Source organism: Tilletiopsis washingtonensis, assembly GCF_003144115.1.
Source record: "Tilletiopsis washingtonensis strain MCA 4186 unplaced genomic scaffold FA09scaffold_25, whole genome shotgun sequence".
Classification (NCBI taxonomy): domain Eukaryota; kingdom Fungi; phylum Basidiomycota; class Exobasidiomycetes; order Entylomatales; genus Tilletiopsis; species Tilletiopsis washingtonensis.
Genome location: NW_020312022.1, coordinates 237,322 through 256,849, shown reverse-complemented (window position 1 = coordinate 256,849; position 19,528 = coordinate 237,322). Strand labels below are relative to the sequence as shown.

General features: G+C 67.3%; 9 protein-coding genes across 9 annotated transcripts; 4 read left to right on the top strand and 5 right to left on the bottom strand.

Moving 5' to 3' along the window:
* Positions 1 to 13: 13 nt before the first annotated feature.
* On the bottom strand, positions 14 to 436 carry FA09DRAFT_302131 (hypothetical protein; the record flags this gene model as incomplete). The annotated part of the gene is made up of 2 exons (XM_025740393.1): positions 14 to 296; positions 330 to 436. 2 exons carry the CDS (start codon positions 434 to 436, stop codon positions 14 to 16), a joined length of 390 nt encoding a protein of 129 aa, XP_025595340.1.
* Positions 253 to 4,998, bottom strand: FA09DRAFT_158882 (hypothetical protein). Its single transcript, XM_025739226.1, has 5 exons — positions 4,272 to 4,998; positions 2,518 to 4,220; positions 1,988 to 2,459; positions 1,131 to 1,935; positions 253 to 1,073 (listed from the first exon to the last, which is right to left on the bottom strand). The coding sequence occupies exons 1-5, from the start codon at positions 4,932 to 4,934 to the stop codon at positions 523 to 525; spliced, it is 4,194 nt and encodes a 1,397-aa protein (XP_025595339.1). The 5' UTR covers positions 4,935 to 4,998; the 3' UTR covers positions 253 to 522.
* Positions 4,999 to 5,133: 135 nt separating this feature from the next.
* Positions 5,134 to 6,933, top strand: FA09DRAFT_332468 (hypothetical protein). The gene is made up of 8 exons (XM_025743465.1): positions 5,134 to 5,234; positions 5,292 to 5,312; positions 5,372 to 5,506; positions 5,565 to 5,662; positions 5,718 to 6,102; positions 6,154 to 6,287; positions 6,340 to 6,555; positions 6,613 to 6,933. The coding sequence occupies exons 1-8, from the start codon at positions 5,190 to 5,192 to the stop codon at positions 6,683 to 6,685; spliced, it is 1,107 nt and encodes a 368-aa protein (XP_025595338.1). The 5' UTR covers positions 5,134 to 5,189; the 3' UTR covers positions 6,686 to 6,933.
* On the bottom strand, positions 6,684 to 8,124 carry FA09DRAFT_323186 (hypothetical protein; the record flags this gene model as incomplete). The annotated part of the gene is made up of 4 exons (XM_025741079.1): positions 6,684 to 7,066; positions 7,127 to 7,560; positions 7,686 to 7,895; positions 7,981 to 8,124. The coding sequence occupies 4 exons, from the start codon at positions 8,122 to 8,124 to the stop codon at positions 6,943 to 6,945; spliced, it is 912 nt and encodes a 303-aa protein (XP_025595337.1). The 3' UTR covers positions 6,684 to 6,942.
* Positions 8,125 to 8,933: 809 nt separating this feature from the next.
* FA09DRAFT_332466 (putative RPL11B-ribosomal protein L11) lies at positions 8,934 to 10,475 on the top strand. The gene is made up of 4 exons (XM_025743464.1): positions 8,934 to 9,010; positions 9,642 to 9,956; positions 10,072 to 10,240; positions 10,302 to 10,475. The coding sequence occupies exons 1-4, from the start codon at positions 8,972 to 8,974 to the stop codon at positions 10,307 to 10,309; spliced, it is 531 nt and encodes a 176-aa protein (XP_025595336.1). The 5' UTR covers positions 8,934 to 8,971; the 3' UTR covers positions 10,310 to 10,475.
* Positions 10,476 to 10,547: 72 nt separating this feature from the next.
* Positions 10,548 to 11,597, bottom strand: FA09DRAFT_332465 (hypothetical protein). The gene is made up of 2 exons (XM_025743463.1): positions 11,234 to 11,597; positions 10,548 to 10,900 (listed from the first exon to the last, which is right to left on the bottom strand). The coding sequence occupies exons 1-2, from the start codon at positions 11,471 to 11,473 to the stop codon at positions 10,889 to 10,891; spliced, it is 252 nt and encodes an 83-aa protein (XP_025595335.1). The 5' UTR covers positions 11,474 to 11,597; the 3' UTR covers positions 10,548 to 10,888.
* A 177-nt stretch (positions 11,598 to 11,774) lies between these two features.
* On the top strand, positions 11,775 to 13,922 carry FA09DRAFT_341523 (PRP3-domain-containing protein; the record flags this gene model as incomplete). Its single annotated transcript, XM_025744458.1, has 5 exons — positions 11,775 to 12,131; positions 12,207 to 12,641; positions 12,756 to 13,098; positions 13,157 to 13,370; positions 13,430 to 13,922. 5 exons carry the CDS (start codon positions 11,775 to 11,777, stop codon positions 13,920 to 13,922), a joined length of 1,842 nt encoding a protein of 613 aa, XP_025595334.1.
* Positions 13,923 to 14,439: 517 nt separating this feature from the next.
* On the top strand, positions 14,440 to 14,755 carry FA09DRAFT_302176 (hypothetical protein; the record flags this gene model as incomplete). The annotated part of the gene is made up of 2 exons (XM_025740396.1): positions 14,440 to 14,540; positions 14,614 to 14,755. 2 exons carry the CDS (start codon positions 14,440 to 14,442, stop codon positions 14,753 to 14,755), a joined length of 243 nt encoding a protein of 80 aa, XP_025595333.1.
* A 2,461-nt stretch (positions 14,756 to 17,216) lies between these two features.
* FA09DRAFT_326793 (hypothetical protein) lies at positions 17,217 to 19,031 on the bottom strand (the record flags this gene model as incomplete). The annotated part of the gene is made up of 3 exons (XM_025741228.1): positions 17,217 to 17,615; positions 17,673 to 17,710; positions 17,765 to 19,031. 3 exons carry the CDS (start codon positions 19,029 to 19,031, stop codon positions 17,217 to 17,219), a joined length of 1,704 nt encoding a protein of 567 aa, XP_025595332.1.
* Between the last annotated feature and the right edge of the window lie 497 nt (positions 19,032 to 19,528).

Here is a 19,528-nt window from a genome sequence, read left to right as displayed (position 1 = left end):
TTGGCTGCCGGATTCACGCGCCGCGGTAGCGCTGCGCCTCCCACTCGGCCCAGAGCGACTTGAGCACGGCACGCTCACCCGAGTCGAGGTGCGCCAGCATGAGCGCGTCGCGCTCGTGCGTGCCCGTCACGTCGCAGAGCGCATACAGGCCGGCGCGCAGCTCCTGGCGCACCGTCATGCTGACGTGCGTTGAAGGGTGCACCAGTGTGCGGACGTGCGCGGCGAGCACGTAAGGCGCGTGCTTCGACAGGGCCTTCGACAGGCTCGTCACCTTGGCGGAGCGCTCTCCGGAACCGCTGGCGGCCGCCTTGGACTTGCGCTGCAGCGACTGCGGCAGCGCCACGGACTTGGTGTTGAGCGAGGTCAGGAGACGTGCTAGGGCGCGCGCCTCCTGCGGACCGAGAGGAGCCCGTGCGATGTCTAGCCACGCGGGCATTCGCGAGGTGACGGCAGCTGCGTGGCCTGCACCGATCTGTGCTCGCAGCGTCGGGAAGGGGCCCACGAGCTGCGACAGCAGCGCAGTTAGGTGCGGCAGAAGCGGCGAGACGAGGTCTGCGCGCAGGCGCACGACCGACTCGAGGATGGCCACGAGCGCGCTGAAGATCTGCGGACCTTCCGAGGCGATACTTGAGCTCTCAGGCTGCTCGCGCGCGCCGAGCAAGGCGCCGAGCAGGGCAAAGAGCTGGCCAACATCGGGCGACCGCAGGAGCATGGCCTTGCCTGAGCACACCTGCTCGATGGTGCGCAGCGCCGTGAGAATGACAGACGACTGCTCTGCGATGAGAGGATGCAGCTCGCCAACGAGGCGCGACCAGTGTCGCTGAGCGATCGCGAGTGTGCCTGAGCTTCGTTGTCAGCATGGTCAAAGGCCGGAGGGCCATCGTGCAGCGCACCTTCGGGGCCGTGGCGCAGCATGACGCCGACAGTGTCGAGCAATGCGGCCGCCTCGTCCTTGTTCATCGCTGCAGATCCGGCCAGAGTGCCTGTCACGGCTTCGAGCGCAGCGTCGTAGGACGCCGGCGTGGTGGCTACCGAACAGTCCGCAAACTGAGTCATGAGGATGTCCGCAGTGGCTGTTGAAAGGTGGTCAGCTTAGCAGGCCGCAAGGCAGAGGCAGGACCACGACGCACCTTGGTCGTCAAGCGCCGTCAGCAGGGCGCTGAACGTCAGCGCCACCCTGGCACTCAGATCCTCGGGCATCTGGCTGGGCGAGGCCATTGTTGCGTCGAGCGAGTCTCCGTTGCCGAGCTGCACGTGCTCGCCAGTCTCCTTGAAGAGTCGCAGGCAGACAGCGAAGAGTCGCAGCAGCTCCGCAGCTGCTTGAGACGCAGACTGTCGCTCATTGCTCTGTGCGAGGACTGCAGTGACAGGCAACAGCACCGTCGAGCGCGCCAAGAATCGGACGACGTCGACAGCGACGGCCTGCGTCGCCTCCAGCGTCTCTGGAGTTGCCAGCTGGCTGAGCCGCAGACGTGCTGCGAGAGTGCGCAGCTCGTGTGCGGCATCGAGCAGACCGGCGGTGCCTCCGCTCTTCAGCCCGGACTCCGTGCGTGCGAGCTTCTCTGCAGTCGCAGATGCGGAGCATGGCGATGAGGTGGCAAAGGGCACCAGCACGTGCGCAGGAATCTGCTTGCTCTTGCCTGCGCCAGTCGTGCCGCTGCCAGCGGCTTCGAGAAGAAGCTCGAGCAGGTGCACGCGAGCAGCCGACTGCACAGAGCGGGCCGAGTCGGTCGAACTCAAGCCTGCGGCGAGCTGACCGTCGACGTGCAGCAAGCTGCTCCACGGTCCAGCACCCGTAGCGCTGATCGGCGCGGTCAGCGCGCGCTGCACGAGAGCGCGCACACGGGCATCGAAGAGCCGGAGCGTCGCACTGTGGAGAGCGTCGGAAATTTCCGCCGGAAGCTTCGCTGGATCGACAAGGTCGAGAAGGAGAGTCTGATGAAAGCGTCAGCAGTCAAGCAAATTCGGCAGATTCGCACAGACGCACTGCTAGATCGTCAGACAGCACGTCGCTGGTCGCTCTTGCCGAGGTCGCCTCCACCAGACGCGCCTGGAAGGTCCGCAGCTCGGCCCAGAGCGACTGCGTGACCGCATTGGCTGCGCCGGGTTCTCCGCCAGCCGGCATGTCTCGTGGCGCCCGGGCGATCTGCGCGTCAGTCCTCGCGGCGTGCCCTGCGAAGGTCTGCTGCTGCGCAGCCGGAAGATAGTCGACCGGGAAGCGAGCGAGCGCAAGCTGCGTGGCCAGCGCGACACCTGCGCTCTCAGTGAGCTCGCTTTGGGCCAGACGTTCGCCTTCCTTCATGAGCGCAGCGCGCCACCGCGGCGACTCGAGGAACGAGGCGCTGCGAGCCAGTAGGGCGCTGATCGAAGCAAGCCCGGACGCCGGACTGCTCGAGTGCAGGGTTGGAATGATGACGCTGGAGCAGAACAGCTCGAGCACGTCGGAGCCAGCAATTCGTCTACAGGCAAGTGACAGTCAGCGAAGTGCCATGCGGAAAGGAGACTCGGCCAGCTCACTCAAATGTTGGCAGCCAGTCCCAGGCCAGCGAGCTCCAGACCGCAGGGCCCTCTTGCCCTTTGCTCAGCCCGTGGGCCTCTCCACGCCAGGCTTGCTCGTCGGGCGCGCTACGTGCCTCGCATGCGCTGAGCAGAGACTTGACCAGGGGCTGCTGCGCGTCGCCGATCATCTTCGTGTAGTGCGTCTCGACGACTCGGCGCTCAGAGTCTGCCTGTGCCCGTCGCAGGAGCGTAGCAGCGAGAGCAAGCAGGAGCTCAGGCGCAGGCTGTTGCTGAAGCATCTCGACGAAGTAATCTGCGCGCTCGTCCAGCGCAGCCTCTAGCCAGGCAGCGTCGTGGGAGGCTTGCTCTGCTGCAGCGAGGACATCTGTAGCGCGCGACAGCATCGCAAGCCGGAGATACAAAGCTCCAGCGAGCACTGCGTCATCTGCGACGTTGCTTTGGCGTCTGGGCCGGTCCAACATCGGCACGATGACAGCATCGAAGAGCTGGCGCAGTTCAACGAAGATCTCCTCTCGCATGGGCGCTGGGAGAAGCAGATTGTCGACAATGAGCGCGCCCATGCGAAGGCCCACGAGGAGACTCGCTGAGCTCAGCGAGGCAGCCGGTGAGCTTGCCTTGCCTGCGCCGCTGGCTGTCTTCCGGCGCTTTGACGCAGCGGGCGAAGCGGTGCCAGAGGCGCCTTCAGACGCGGTGAGAGCAGTGACCAGGTCCTTGAGGTGCTCGCGAAGAGATGTCAGGCACTGCATGACCTGGCTCGGCGCGATGAAGATGCTGAGCGCCGAGACGAGCTGGGCCCGAAGGTCGTCTGAGAAGAGCGCGCCGCGCAAGATCGGCAATGCGGGCAGTGCCTCGTCGGCGTGCTGCACCGGAGCTGCCTGCAAGGCTTGACAGATCAGTGCCAGAAGCTCCGGCACTTCACGTCTTGCACTCGCTCCGTCAACCAGAGTACTGAGCAGCTCTTGAGCTGCTGCGTCTTGGCGCGACGAAGAAGCGACCCTACGCAGCACAGCCGGCAGCAGCGGCTTGGCGAGCGAATCTTCGAGCCGCAGCAAGATCGTGATCGTGCGCAAAGCAGCGCCAGAAGATTTGAGCTGTGCCCCTGGCACAGCACTGCGCTCGATGTCCGCTGACGCAGCGGCGCCGGCGCGACGCAGCAGCGCCTTCCAGGCTGCAGCATCGTCGGAAGCGCGCACGAAGAGCTTCAGCTGCTCGATCTGCTCGAGCAGCGCCGCCCGCGTAGATGCCTGGTGCGCGCCGGCGAAGGACTCCACCAGCTCGGCTGCTGGCTCGACAAACGCATGCAAGATGGCCGAGCGCTCCTGTGCGATCTGCTCCGCAGTCGCTGCGGCAAGAGAGATGTCGGCACTCGGGCCTGCTGCCGGCATGAGAGCGAGACGATGCTGGGCAAGCTTGCCTTGCAGCAGCGACAGGAGCTCGGGCAGTAGAGCCGGAATGTCGGAGGCGGCGTCTGCACTGTCCGCAGCGGCACTGCGCAGAGCGGCAAAGATGTCGTCCGTCGCAGAAGCGGACGCGAGGAGCGCAGCAAGTCGCTCGGTGGTGAAGAGCGCCTCGGCAAGGAAGTGACGCAGCGACGCTCGCAGAAGAGTGACAGCTCTCGGCCGCGCTTCTTCCGCGCCGAGCAAAGCCTGCCACGCACCAGGTGCCACTGCGAGCACATTGCTCAGACAGTACTTGGACGCCTGATGCAAATCGGTCAGCCAGGAGTCGCGCATACGCCAGGAGCGACCCACCTTCTTGCTGTTGGCGCCGACCTCCAGCGCAGCGCTCCACGACCGCACGAGCGGCACGAAGATGTTCTGCGCAAGGCAGTCCTCATCGACGCCGCTCTCTGCATATGCGCTCAGAAGCGAAGGCAGCGCAGCGAGTACGGCGGTGATAGGCTCTGCGATGAGGTCGATGTTGTGCTGTGCACGCGCAGCGGCAGCTGGAATGAGGCGCTTAAGCGCCAGGCTGGCCGGGCGCAGCACCGCCAGGCGGTGCAGCGCAGAGCTGCGCGTCGTGGCGGAGACGAGCGCCAGCGTAGAGTGTCTCTGCGCGAGCGCTGCACGCTCTGCTGCGCTCATGGCTGCGCTCGCGTCGGTGAGGAGCTGCCACACCGCAGCGTCTGCCAGGACTGCAGACGGCTTGCTGCCCGCCTTTGCCTTGCCCTTGCCCTGCGCCTGCGCCTGCGAAGAGTCGCGAACAGCACGGCAAAGCGCCTCGAGCGCCCAGTCGGCCAGAAGGTGTGCCTTCTTTGGCACGTGTAGCTCCGTGTCGACCCACGCGAGGGAGGCGAGCTCGACCTTGGAAATCGAGAGGCCGGCCGGCGGGTCGGCGGCCGCCTTGAGGGCGCGCACGAGCTCCTCGGACGTCCGCACGCCCGCGAGCGCCAGAGAAGATGGCACGCCTGGCATGGCGATGCGAGCCGGAGTGGTGACGAGAGGCGACGTGCTGGGAGATGAGGGCGAGAGGGCAACGTCTTCGTGCCTGCAGCGAGAAGGAAGGCGAGCGCACTTTTTTGGCGCGGTGCCGCCTCCAGCTCCCGGCCGAGAGATCCGCGCCGCCGCTCCACTTCGGCGAGCGCATGCGCCAGCTGGACGAGCTTCCCGACCACATCCTCCTCTCGTCCACTGCCGCAGTGTCGTAGGCGCATCTGCTTCGGAGTCAACATGGAAAAGTTCAGCCGCTTCCGCGACGCCGGCACCGGCATCCAGGTGCGTTGAGCAGCCTATTGCCGCGCCATACCGGTGCTGACGCATGTGCTGCTGCAGGTCTTCTTGCCGCCCGTCACAGTGAGAGGCGCAGCCGCGACCGCTGCGAGGACACAAGAGCTGACCTGAGCTCGCTGTAGCCTGCTGGAAACACATCAGCGCTGCATCTGCTGGCACTGCCGTTCCTCTACGTGCTGGGTGCGGCGCGCGGCGTCCTGCTTCTCGCCGTCGTGCTCCTGTGGACGCTGCTGGAGACGTTGCTAGGCCTGTTTGGGGTGAGCACAGGCGATGATCGGAGAAGGCGCAATTGCAGCGCTGATCACGCTCTGGCAGGCCCGGGCAGCGGTCCGCAGTGTCTTCGTGCCCGTTGTGCTGGCGCTGCTGGGCTTCTACGGCACGACGCCAGAAACGATCTCGCTCGCGACGAGGGGGTGAGTTCGAGCAGAAGTCGAAGGGCGATGTGAATACTGATCGCCCCGTCTACAGCCGCAACGCACCCGCGCCAAGTGCGCCTCCACGCGTGGGCGATCTCATCGTGTCCAACCACTCGTCGTACATCGACGTGCTGCTGCTTAGCCGCGCATGCCCGTCGTACCTGCTGCCGGTTCTCTCGCCCTCGGCGCCGCCGCCATCCGCCGCCGCAGCCCGCGGAGCAGCTCGCAAGCGCGGTCCGGGCGCATACATGCCTGAAACTCTGCGCGAGAAAGTCAGCGGCGAGGCGCGCCTGGTGGGCTGGAAGGCTGTCGGCCTCGTGACCGCCCTGATGCAGGTCGCTCGACCGCCGCTCGAAGGTGACGCCAGCGATGCAGACGTGAAGCCTTTTGACAAGGCGCTGCAAGAGGCCAACGCGCCCTGCGTGGTGTTCCCAGAGGTGAGTCAGACGAGCAACGTGTCTGGTCACCTGCTCACCACCGCCGCTCAGCTTGTCACTTCGAATAACCGCGCCTTGCTACGCCCGGCACCGATCTTCCCGACCACCTGGCGGGAGCTATATGCGCGCACGGGTGCGCTGCGTGATCTGCCGCGCTCGCCGCGCATGTACATCACCGCAATCAAGTGAGTCACTCCGCGTACGGTTCTTTGAAGAGCCGGACTGACGCAGCCCAAGGTACGAGCCGCCATCGCCGCTGTCGCCAAGCGCCACGACGAGTGTGCCGCGCTCACTTGGCGCCAGCATCTGGGCCGGACTCATCGCGCTGCCGCGCGGCGTCAGCGTGCGCGTACTTCATCCAGCAGAGGCACCGACGGGCCAGGCAGCGTCGGCCGACGTTCGCGGCGCCGAGCGCGGCCCGCAAGAGGCTATCGCTGACTCGTGGTCTGCACTGTACGTCACGTACGCGCGACCAAAGCTCCGAATCTGCTCACGAGATTCAACACACAGCTCGCGGCTGCGTCGCACAAACCTGGGCTTTGAGGAGAAGGAAGCCTTTCTCGCCATGTATCAGCGCCGGTAGCCTGCGTGGCCGTCCACGCGAAGTGGAGCAAATGGGAGGCAACTCGCACGCCGCCTGCCGTCGTCCCGCGCACGTCGTCGAGCTGGCGCGAAGCTGCAGTCGTAGTAGGTGGCATTGCGGCGCGCACAGAGGCCGCACAGAACAGCGAGGGCGCGAGTGAGCGCAGCGAGTGAGAGAAACCGTCGTAATACGAGCACGCCTGAAGCCGGATGCGTTGAGCGCAGAGCGCCTCCCATCCTCCGTCCCCTTCCCACACATCACTTGGCCGCGAGCTCCGGCCGCTTGGCCGTGGCCCGCCAGCCGGCACGCAGGCCCGCCGAGGCGGCAATGGTGCCGAAGAAGCCCACCCACGCATCGCTGAGGAGGCCGCCGGGCGTGGACCTGCAGCGGAAGGCCACGTGAGAAGGGGCTCTGCGATGTACAGCAGCGCGGCACACGCACCAGTGCACCGTGAGCGGCAAGTAGCCGAGATTGACCCAGAGCTGGTTGAGGATGGCGTCCTTGCGCGCATCGAGCTCGCGCCACATGCCGCGCGTCGTCTCCTGCTCCTCGCCAAGGTCGACCTTCTTCTCCGTGTTCGGAGTGCGCGCCGGCGTCGGGTGGCCGCGGCCGCGCTCGAGGGCGCGGGCACGCAGACGCAGCAGCCGGTTGTCCTCGACGAGGTGCAGCAGCTGCAGGATCACGTACACGGCCCAGCATCGCACGCCGAACAGGTCCATCTTGCCGCGCGTGCGCGCAGAGACGGGCAGGATGGAGTGCGCACCCAGGTACGACACGGCCTCGAGCGGGCAGTAGATAATCATCGCCCAGCCCTGGATGCGCTCGATGTTGTGCAGCAGGCGCGTCGGCGGCGGGTTCCGCTCCATGCTGATCATCTGCGCGGAGCGGTCAGGACTGGTGTTGGCAAGCACAGGCGGCCACGATGCCCCGCACCGCTGCGTACTTCGCTCAAGCTGCGCCTCTACTGCCCTCCACCTCGCGTCGTGCCAGCCTCACTCACCCATTGCAGCATCGGCAGCAGGCCCCAGATGCGGTACAGCACACGCGCATTGCCGACGAGCGCACCGAGGCGCTGCACACGCACCGCCACGCTCGAGCCGCCGTTGGCTGCGTGGAAGCTCTTGGTGCCGGCGAGGCGCACGCGCAGGGCGTGCTGCAGCGCCAGGAAGGCAATGACGAGCTTGGAGCCGTACTGGGTGATCATCATGGCCTGCCGAGCGGAAGCGTCAGCGAGTGCGCAGCGCGGCTACGCTTGGGAATAGCGTAGCCTGACGGCACCCTCGAGGCACACACACCTTGTCGAAGCCGCTCCACGTGCCGAGGTAGCGGATGAGGTGCTCCAGCGTCTCGTTCGGCGGCACATTGCTGAACGCGCCCAGCACGGCGTCCGTCGCGTTGGCCGGGCGCACGGCCTTGCTGCTGCTGGCGGACTGCGACATGGCGGGGAAGGAGCTCGAGGGGAGGATGGGGTCGGGAGGCGAGCAGCCGAGGCACCGGCAGCATCGCTCCGCCGCGCGACGATGCTGCATCTGCACCGCACAGCGCGCTCCGGCTCGCCGGCGTTCTCGCCTCGCCGCGCGCCGCGCCCCAGCCTCACCCCGCACGACACGCAAAGGGGCGCGGAAGCGACGGCAACGACCCTCGGCGCTGCTTGGCTCTCCCCTCTCCCAACGACGGCACACTCCAGACGCTGCTTTGCACATCGACGTGCGCACATGGCCGTGCAGCATGGATCTCAAGCGCAGAAGCGAGGCGGAGACGCGCATGCCGGCTGTGGGGCAGCGCTGCCGGCCGGCCGCGACTCGCTGCTCGCTCGCTTGGACTTCGCCTGGGCCAGCCCACCCAACAGCCATGCTTCGCATGCCTGTCACCTCTGAACGTGCGCACGCAGCGGCTCTGACCTGACCGGAGTTGCTCCCCTCGAGCCCGCTGCCCAATTGTGCAGGCTGGGGCGCCGTCGATGGACGAGTGCGCACGCGCCAGCCTGCCGAGGAGGGGTGTGGGGGTGGGGCGCAGCGGCGGGCCGGCGGGAGGAAGGAAGCCGGCCGGCTCGCACGCGAGAATGTTCTGGGGCGGCCGGGATGATGGAGGGGGGCTGCGGTCACGTGCACGCGCCAGGGTGACGTCTGCTGCGCAGAGGAGAGCGCGCGGGAGCGACTCTGAGCAGCACGCGCGCAAACGCTGCCGCGCCGCTGCCGCCACGAAGTCGCCTCGTCGCCCGTCCCCGTCGCCGCTGCCTTCTCCCCTCACCCATCCTCCTCTTCCACCCCCCGCAAGTCGATCAAGATGGCCGAGGCTTCCAGCAAGAGCATCAACCCCATGAAGGTTCGTGTTCTTCCGCGGCAGATGACGGCGCACGTCGCATGGCGCTCGGCGGCAGCTCGCTCTCCGCGCCGGGAGGAGGAGGGACAGGAGAGCTGGAGTCAATGGACGAGGGCGCCGCCACGACATTCCAGCGATGAGAGAGGGGAGATGTAGCAGGTGGTGGAAAAGACACATCTCGGCAAGTCCTCGCAGCTCGATCAGCAGCCCTCGCAGCGGCCGCAACTGCACGCAGCTGGGCGAGGTGCATGCTGACGGCGGGCAGGTGGGCGAGCTGGGCTGGAGGCACGCTGGCGCGGCAGATCGGCAGGCAGCACAGCTGGCCGTCCACGCTCGAGAGCGATCTCGGATGCCCCGTGCTGCGCCTTGCAAGCCCTGCAAGAGGCTTGGGTGCCAATGCGGCGAGCGAGGTAGAGCTCGCGGCGCCGGGTCGTCGCAGAGCGCAGAGCGCATGCCTGCTTGCGCTCCTTTCTTTCGGAAGGTCATACATTGGCAGGCCGCAACCTTCGCGGGCTCAAAGCGAAGCGGGCTCGGGTGGCAGGCTCGGCGTGCTGGGAGGAGTGCGATCGTCGAGACAGCCGCAGATGTGCCCCAGCAGGAGCGCTCGAGCTATCGCTGATACCTCGACCTGCAGGAGCTGCGCGTTGACAAGCTCGTCATCAACATCTCCGTCGGCGAGTCTGGTGACAGACTCACGCGTGCCACCAAGGTGCTCGAGCAGCTCACGGGCCAGTCGCCCGTGACGTCGAAGGCCCGCTACACGCTCCGCGGCTTCGGCATCCGCCGTAACGAGAAGATCGCCTGCCACGTCACGATCCGCGGCCCCAAGGCCGAGGAGATCATTGAGCGTGCGCTCAAGGTCAAGGAGTACGAGCTCCGCAGACGGAACTTCTCCGACACCGGCAACTTCGGTTTCGGTATCACTGAGCACATCGACCTGGGCATCAAGGTGAGTTGCCGTCGGGAGAGGGCGAGAGGGCAGGCTGCATTGGCGGAGTGCAGGGTGCATCGGCGGAGTGCTTTGGGCAGCACCAGCAGTGTACTGACGGCTTGTCGTCTCGCAGTACGACCCGTCGATCGGCATCTTCGGCGCCGACTTCTTCGTGTGCATGACCCGCCCGGGTGCCCGCGTCGCTCGCCGCAAGGACCGCCACTCGCGCGTCGGTGCCCCGCACCGCGTGCGCAAGGAGGAGACGGCTGCCTGGTTCCGCCAGCGCTTCGACGGCATCATTGGTGAGTCGCTGTGGCTACGTGCGTCGCCGCGCTCCAGCACTGACGCTGCCTCCACTCGCAGCCAAGTAAACGCTTCCGTCACCTGCCTTCCGTTCCTCTCACGCATCCCATCTCACCCCCCGCCACGCATCTCATCGCCTTCGCGCTTCTCGCCCACACCCACACATACGCACGCTATGTCCACACCCACACTTCGCCTTCGTGAGCCGCTGAGTTCTCGTCGGCACCCACTCGGCGGCGCAGCCACTGCGTCGTCGGACGGTCTGCTCGTCAGGCCAATGTAAAATCTGAACCAGACAGACTGCGTCGTGATCCTCGCTTGTGTCCGGCGCTGGCAATGCTCGTCTCCCGCCACAAGCTAGAGCACAATCCTCGAGAGCGCATGCTCTTGCCAGCGCCTTTCTCTCTTTCTGTGTGACGCCTCTTCGACTTTCGACCTGATCAGGCTGAAATCTGAGGCGATGCATGGCAACGCTGGATCAAGCATTGCGTCTCGGCCCGCCCATAGAACAGCTCTGAATCCATCCTCTGGATCCATTCCGCTCCGTCCCTGACCCCATCTCGTCTCGTCCAGCTGTCTGCGCCCATCTACACCCGTCTACGCCCGTCTGTCCGTCCCTCCCTTCGCACTTTGACATCACGTCTCCATCACCCTTGCCGCTGTTTGAGAAGAGACGTGTCAGCTACTGCGCAAAGGCGAAGCAAGGACATGCTGTGCTTGTAGAGCGGGCAGGCAGCGTGCTGTGCTGCGCGACAGGCCCGACAGGGTCGCCGACCAGCGGTCGAGACAGTCGTAGCAAGCTCGATGGCTGCTAAGGCGACCTGCTGTGGTTGCTGGCAAGAGAGAGGAGGCGCAGAGGCTGGGATCTCCATTCGGATCCGGAGCAGACGCCAGTCTCTCGCCGTTTATGCCTCCCACCTCCCCTGCCCGTATCTTCTACCTCCATATCTGCTTGCTCTCTGCTCGCTCCGCGTTATGCCAGCATGACTCACCTGCTTGTGCTTCGGGTCCTTGGAGCAGATGATGTACAGCCGGCCCTTGCGGCGCACAATGCTGCAGCCGTCGCAGAACTTCTTCACCGACGAGCGCACCTTCATGCCGCGCGCCGTCTCTGCAGCGCCCAGCGCCAGTGCTGGCCGAGCGGCCGGCAGCAGTGGGCGGGGTGCAGCGCGCAGCGACGAGGCGGCCGGTGCGGCACGCGCGAAGAGCCGAGGCAGCATGGCGCGCAGCATGGCGGGCGAGATGCAGCGACGCGGAAGAGCTCGTCGTCGTCGAGTGTGAGACGGCGCAGGCGTCTGTGGCGCTCAGCAGTGCACTGATGCGCTGCGAGGAGGTAATATGGACGCGCGAGTGTGACGGTGAGGACGGTGAGGAGGAAGGGAAGGAGGCTGACGGCGGCGGCGCGACAGGCAGCTGAGGGCGCGTCGGCGCATTCGGCCGCCGAGCGCCGTCGCGCGTCTGGTGTCTCGTGTGCCGCCGCGCCGCTCGTGCCTCCATCTCTCCCTCCACCATCCCAACTCGGCTGCTCCCATCATGGCTCCCAAGCGCCCCGCCGATGCCGGCCCGGCAGACGGCGAGAAGCGTCCGCGCCTCTCGGGTCCCGGTGCCGAGCCCGCCGCTCCTGCTGCGGCGCCGCGCAGTGCCGCCGCCATCCAGGCGCAGATCGACGCTGCGCGCGCCAAGATTGCAGCGCAGATGGCCGCTCGCGCCGGCGGCGGCGCAGCTCCAGCACCAGCCGCTCCTACGCCCGCCGCAAGCGCACCCAAGGCACCGCCGCCGGCTGCCGCACGGCTGCCGGCGCGACCGACCGGAGCGCCAGCGGGCCTGGACATGGCCGCCATCCAGGCGCGCATCAATGCGGCCAGGCAAAGCCTGAGCGCCAGGAATGCAGTGAGTGCCGACGCCTCAGCAAGCTGCTCGCAGAGGCGTGCGTACGTGTTTTGTCCTGCTGACCTTTCCATCCAGGACGCCGGGTCTTCTGGGTCAGGCAGCGGCATCCACCCGCTCTTGCTGCCGAGTGCGAACAAGGGCATTGCGGCGCCGGCGGCCTCGTCGCACAACAAGCGCGGGCGGCCAGTCTCGGGCGCATACGCTCCCAAGTTTCCGTCTCTCGCTGCGAACGCTCGCACTGCTACGCCCGCGCCTGTGGCGCCGCCGGTGGAGCAGGTCAACCCGTACCTGGCCGCCTCGGAAGCAGCGGCAGAGGCAGGCTCGTCTGCGCCCGGACCCAAGGCCAGGACAACGCATAAGCCTCTGACGTTCCACAAGCCAGGCCGGCACGTGCGCGAGGCCGAGCAGCTGCGGCGCGAGCAGAAGATGGAGGAGCTCAAGAAGCGCATCGCTGATGCGGCACGAAAGGCAGGCCTGGAGGAGACGGGCTCGGAGGAGAAGCTGCTGAGGGTGAGTGGGCGTGTTCGCGTCGCAGTCGCCTCGAGAAGTGGTCATGATCGTGACTGCTTGCTCTCGAGGATCTCTTGCCGCTTTACATGAGCTCACGCTCGCTCCTGACCACAGCGACAACCGCCGCCGGACGTTGAGTGGTGGGACCAGGCTCTGCTGCCAAGCTCCTCGTACGACAGCGTGCCTGAGGACTTCGCCGAGAGCAGCACTGCCAAGGGCAAGGAGGCTGTCCCGCCCGGCGGTCCTCTCATCATGGGCGAAGGCTCGCCCATCGACTCGTACATCCAGCACCCGATTCCGATCCCCGCGCCGAGCGACAAGATCCGCGTCGAGCCGCGCGGCGTCATGCTCACGAAGAAGGAGATGCGCAAGATGCGCAGGCAGCGTCGTGCAGCTGAGCTGCAGGACAAGCGCGACCGCATCAAAATGGGTCTGCTGCCGCCCGAGGCGCCAAAGGGTGAGCTGAGCCGGCCTCAGTGATGCAAGTCGATGCGCTGACGCATCTCCCCTCGCAGTCAAGCTGTCGAATTTGATGCGTGTCTTGACGTCCGAGGCCGTCGCCGACCCGACGAAGGTCGAGGCTCGCGTACGCCGCGAGGTCGCAGCACGACGCGAGCAGCACGAGCGGACGAATCTGGAGCGCAAGCTCACGCCGGATCAGATCAAGGCGAAGCAGGCCGCCAAGATGGAGAAGGACGAAGCCAAGGGCGTGCACTGCAGCGTGTACCGGTGCGTGGTCGTGTGCCAGCTCCAGCGATGTGCGCTTCTGACAGCTTTGCACCCTGCAGCATCAAGCACCTCGCCTCGCCGTCGCATCGCTTCAAGGTGCGCAAGAACGCGCAGCAGCACGGCCTCACGGGTCTGTGCATCTACCACCCGTCCTTTGCGCTCGTCGTCGTCGAGGGCCCGGCCAAGGCGATCAAGGACTACCGTCGCCTCATGACGGTGCGCATCAACTGGCAGGACCCTGGCCGGCCGCGCGACTCTGCGGCGGACGACGACGATGCCGACGACGGCGACGGTGCTGGCCCCAGCAACGGCGCTGCTGCCGGCCGCGAGGCGGAGCGGGCGCAGCAGCAGGCCGAGCTGGCCGACATCGACTGGAGCAGCAACACGTGCGAGCTCATCTTCGAGGGCCCGCTGCGCGAGCGCATGATCAGCAAGGGCTTCATCATCCGCAACTGCGAGTCGGACGCCGAGGCGCGCAAGGCGCTCGGCCCGCGCATGGAGGGCTACCTCTCGCTTGCGAAGCGCGTCACACAGGCGTCGGAGGATGTGTGAAGCTCGCGCAGCGATGCGTTAATCCAAACAGATACCGGTGCGCCGTTGTGAGAGAGCATGCCCACGTTGTCGTGGTGACGCAGTCGAGTGATGGACTGGCTCGCCTTCGCTTGCGGCGGCTGGCCGTTGGCGCATCAGCCCTGCTCCGGAAGCAAGCGCGCCGCTTGCGGCTGCTGCTCCGTAAGCAGAGCGCCTCCTCCACCAACATCTACGCACCCTGCTGTCTAAGGGTTGAACGCTGGGAGCAGGGCCCGGGCAGCCAGTGCGGGGAAGATGCTTGCCCGGGTGCAGCTGACGAGAGCAGGGTCTCCACACCTCGAGCACGGCGCGCGTCATCACGCGCAGGCGCAGCTTGCATCAGCACCAGCTCCTCCACGCGCGCGCCATGATGATGCGGATGCTGCTTGCACGCCAGCCGCGCTGTGCGCTGCTGATGCTTCATAAGGCGCTGCCGACGTGCACAGCTCGCCTGACACCCCACACAGCACCACCTACACACCCACGCACATACTCCAAGATGCCGACCGACCCGCAGGATCTTCAGAAGGGCGACGAGGTCAGCTGGAAGTGGGGCGCAGGTCATCCGAAGGGTGAAGTGAAGGACGTCGTCGAGGACAAGTGAGTATCGGCTGTGCCGATGACGGCATGCTGCCGGCGTTGTCGACACTCGCGCTGACCCACGCAACCCCAGGGCCACGATCACGACGAAGCGCGGCTCCGAGGTGACGCGCGACGGCTCCGAGGAGGACCCGGCGGTGATCGTCAAGACGCAGAACGGCAGCGACGGCATCAAGTACGCGCACGAGCTCGACGGTGTCAACCCGTCGAAGTGAGGCGACGTGCTCGGGCCAGCTCAGACCTCCCTCGGAGGGATCCGGACAGCAGGCGCTCGCTGCCGTAATGCCATGGCATACCCCTTTCCGTGTCGCCCATCGGCTCTATCGCTCGCGCATCGCTGCATGGAAGCCCGTTGACAGCCAGCCGGCCTAGCGTGCCCGGCTTCGGCGCTTTTGCCGAGGCGGCGATGTCCGAGCATCTCGGAGTAGCTGCTCGAGCGGTGCGGCCAGCGTCGGACCGTCACTCGACCCTTGTGCTCGACGAGCACAGCGCGCGCGCGCGCCAGCACCCTCTGACTTGATGCTGCTCCGGTGCTTGCGCTGCACTGCACCTCGTGGAGCGTGTAGCCCGCGGGTGTCTGCTTCTGCCTGCACCTGCTGCTGTTCTGCAGCGTCGTCATGTGTTTCCTCTTTGGGCTCGACGGCAGCGATGCTCGGCGTGAGCGTCGGGCCGAGCGGCGCCGGATGATCAGCGCGCAGCTCGGCGGCGTCGGCGCGAGCGCCGCACATGCCGCGCTCCGATCGTCGCCTCTGCAGCAGGATGCGGCGTGGCATGCGCCGCGCGGCCGCCTCCGGGATTCTCGCAATCAGCCGCGGCACCGCCCTACCAAGAGCTGCGCCTGATGCCGAGGGCCCTGCATCGAAGAGCGGTGCTCCGATAATTCTACGACGTTGGAGCGAGCGCGAAGCCACGCCGCCGCCTGCCGCACAGGTGTCGGGCACATGTGTCGGCGCTCGAGGGAGACGTCGGCGTTGGCGTCGGCGCCAGCGCCGCACTGTGCAGCCGCGGCCCATCTCTCCACACTCTCGACACCATCCGGCGCAGCGCTGGGCCGCCTCTGGCGGACGTCATGGATTTACTCTGCTTTGCAGGGCGGTGCGCACGGCGCAGGGTGGCCTTCTCTCACGACTGAGGGACCCGTCGATGCGCATGCCCAGCTCGCTCCGCGCCGCGGCGAGTCGCGCTGGCCGGTGAGACGGCCGGCATGACAAGGCCCCTCAGAGCAGTCGCCTGGAGATCTGGCCGATCGCGATGACGAATGCGTCAACGTCTCGTCACAAGCTCGGCCAGACAGGGCCAGCGAGGACAAAGGGGAAGCGATCGTGCGTCACCTGCATGCCGGCCGGCCACGATGAGGTCTCGGCCGCATCGCTGCCTGCTGTCTGCATTTGTGGAAGGAAGGCCTCTTTGCAGGCCAGATCCTAGCCGCAGTGCTGCTGGGCGGTGCTTGAGCCTTGGCTGCCGTCGTGTGGCTGCAGGAGCGGCGGTGCGCCGCTCGCTTGGCCGTCGAAGCACGTGCGCCTGGGTGCAGGCGTGCAGCCAGCGCGCCGTGGCCGATCCGGTCGCTCGGGTCGGAGGCGGCGTCGATCTGAGTCTCGCGTCCGTTGCTCGACTCTGGGCCTGGCGCGGGAGCATGCGCCAAACGAACGCAGCACCGGCAGCACGCCAGCGAATCCCGCACGGCGTGCTGCGTGACCGCGAGACGGACGAACGAAAGCGTCAGATCTCTGCTGCCACGGCGGGCTGCGCGAGCAAGACCCGTCTCCTCCGCCTCAGACGACCGTGGCCGAGGCATCCGTCGCAACACGCATCTTTGTCACGCAGCCTGACAGCAGCATCTCGTGGTCCCTCTTCGAATTTCGCCGCTTATCAGCCTTGCTCTGCTGGAAGCTCCGCCTCGGGCTTCAGCCGACTGGCAAGACACGCCGAACGGAGGACCGCGCGGCGGGGACCCACAGGCGCACCCTCACGAGTGGGACATTCAGCATGCAGGGCACGTCTTCAGCTTCACAGCACGACCACAGCAGCAAACTCAGATGGCCAGCTCGTCGCGAGCAGCGCTCCTCGCGCCGGCTCACCGCGTGCGAATCGCTGACGGCATGAGCGGTGCACATGCGTTGTGCGCAGCATGAAGGGTGCCCGCCTGCACTCAGCACTCCGCCGAGCGCAATAGACGCAGCGCAGGAGGCCGGAGGGCTCTGATGCTGCCCTGTGATGCTTGCGGCGACGGCAATGTCTTGCCTTGCTCATTTCACACACGGTCAGGGCAGATTGGGCTCGTCGGAAGCCGGCGCAGGTCACCTGCGCCAGGGCAGGCGCGAGCAACTGATGGGCTTGCGCAGCTCACCTGCGCCCTCGACTTGGCACGGCGAAGCATGGCAAGCCACAGCGTCCATGCGCCGACGCGACTCGCGAGGGCCGCGCCGCAGCGCCTGCTGCTGCTGCTGCGACCGCAGCTGGGCCGATGGCTGAAGCACGCAGCATGCACATGTCCTGTCAGGATCCCGCACTGCAGACCACAGCGCCAGTGCAGGCGCAGCGCCAGCGAGCACCAGCCGCGTCATGGCCGCACTCGCCGGCGAAGCTGACTCTGAGGCTGATGCGAGTGCCGTGCAGGCGTTTGTTGGCCGCAGCCGCGCGTCTGATGCTGCACGCTGATGCCGCCTGCACTTGTGATTATGCAGCAGCGGCCTCCAGCTGAGTTGCACGCTGCATTGATGCGGCAGCCTCGCAGCGCACCTGGCTCGTGCCTGGGCTGCGTCCTGCGCCTGAAAGCAGCAGCAGCCGGCCGACAATCGCCGTGCGATGCAGCAGCACAGAGGCAGGCGCCGCTGTGTTTCCGCCAGGCTGCGGGCTGACAGGCGAGAACGCTGATGCGGAAGCACCCGGCATGCTGCAGCACGAGGTGTGGTCTCTGAGCAGGAGGCTTGGTGGCGAAGCCGGCAAAGCGAGCACAAGCGAGTCGAGTCGACTGCAAGACCGCCTGGTGCCGAGGCCACTCTGACTCGTTCTCAAGCCACATCCGCACCGCCGCTGGCCGAGCCGCCTCGGTACCGCCCTGAGCGGCTGTCCTCGCTAATCTCCACCGGGCAGCAGCGCCCGGCACTCTGCACAGCGTCTGACACTACACACACGCGACGCCCCATCGCCTGCATCTGCCCGCTGCACCCCTGAAGGCTGTCCACCTCCACAGCAAGCAGTGACATCCGCGGGTGCGGACACACCTGTGCGCCACGCGTGCGGTGCCGACGAAGCACGTCGCTGCTGCGGCTCGCCCCTGCAGGCTGGTGCGGACGGTGGGAGCTGCGAAATGTATTTCCGAGGCTCTGGCCGACGCTGCACCTGCGTGCTGCGGCGGAAGCACACGCCCGCCCGCTGTGCCTGCAGACTAGACTGCTCTGGTGCCGCTCCATGGCGTGTGCCTGGCGGTGAGATCCATGACGGAGCGTGGCTGCCGCTGCGATGCCGCGGCCGTCGAGTCTGAGTCTGAGAGTCGGCGGCACGGCGCGTGCAGCACCAGCCCAGCAGCCGCGCGGCGCCGCGCGACGCCGACGCGCGCATAGCCTCCGCCATCCGCGCCCGCATGTGACTCCGATTGGTGGCGCTCATCGCGGCGCGAATCTGCGGCCTGCATCCGCTGGGTCTGAACGCTGCAGCGAAGCACAGGCGCAATTGCGACACAGCGCTCCGTCGTCGAGGCGACTGCACAACATCGAGTTGGGCCGCGGGCGAGGCACAAGCCCCGATCCCGCTCGCTGTTTTTCCACGCCTCGGCAGCGTCGGCGGGCGGGGCGCGCGGCGGGCGGGCACCTCGTCCGACACCGCTGCCACACGGCCGCCGAAGAGGCCACAGCTGCGGCCGGCGAACGTGGGAGGATGCAGAGTACCACTGCGCCTGCCCGAGTCTGTGTGGCGGCAATTCTCACACGCCGTGCCCGGTGCCGCCGAGGGAGGTGAAAGCATACGGCGAGGCGAGCGGCCGGCGCGCCGCGCGCGCGCGCGGCGCGTCGGAGGCACGCTCCAGGAGAAGCTGCGGCGGCCCGAGGCTCCCCCTGACGTGCGCCGGAGCCGATGCTGCATCTGGTCTTGGCCTGCGGCAGGTGCAGCTGCGGCTGCCGCACAGCGAGCGGCGGCGGCGGCGGCGGCGGCGCCCGACGCCGGCGTTGAGCAGCGGGCGGGTCGGCGTCGAGGTCGCCGAGCCGGACCGCCGCTGCTTTGGGCCTCCGCCCGCCTGCACCCAGCGCCCTCGTCAGCCTGCAGCATGCCGCAACGTGTGGCGCTGTCTCTCGCACCGCACTGCTGCTGAGCGGAGGCGGCGCCCGGCGCCGACGCCGCACGAGCCTCTCGTCGCCTCTGAGACGACGCATGAGAATAGCTCGCCCTGGCGGAGGACGAACGCGGCGGAGCGCTGCCTGCACCGACGCGTGGTCCCTGCCCTGACGCTGCCCTCGACTGCCCCTGCATAAGCCGACGCCGCTGCGCAGCCGGCATGCCTCACGCGTGCCCAGCAGCGCAGCAAAGCACGGCAGCCGTGCCAGGTATCCGAGCTCGCCGGCTCCGCGCCCTGCCTGCTGGGCTGTGCTGCCGCGCCGCAGGGGGCCGCACCGCGGCCAAGACTGCTCGCGCGGCCTGCAGTACCGCTGCGGTGGGCCGCGCCGACGGGAGAAACAGCGGAAGGTGCGCAGCGCGCCGCTCCCAGCAGCAAGGCGCAGCAGCTGGCCACACATGCCGCAGCGCCGTCGAGGGCCAAAGGCAGGTGACGCAGCGCTTTTGCCCCTGCGTCTGCACCCGGGTGCTGCGAGCGCAGCAGCAGAACGCAGACTGCGACGCAAGCGCAACGCAGCATCGCATCAGCATCAGACGCAGCAGCAGGCGGCAGCGGCAGATTCGCAAGATTGCAGCAAGCGCAGCGCCCGCCGCAGAAGCACGGAGCCGGGCGAGCGGGCGCTGTCCTGCTGCCTGCTGCACGCTGACCGGCGCATGACACG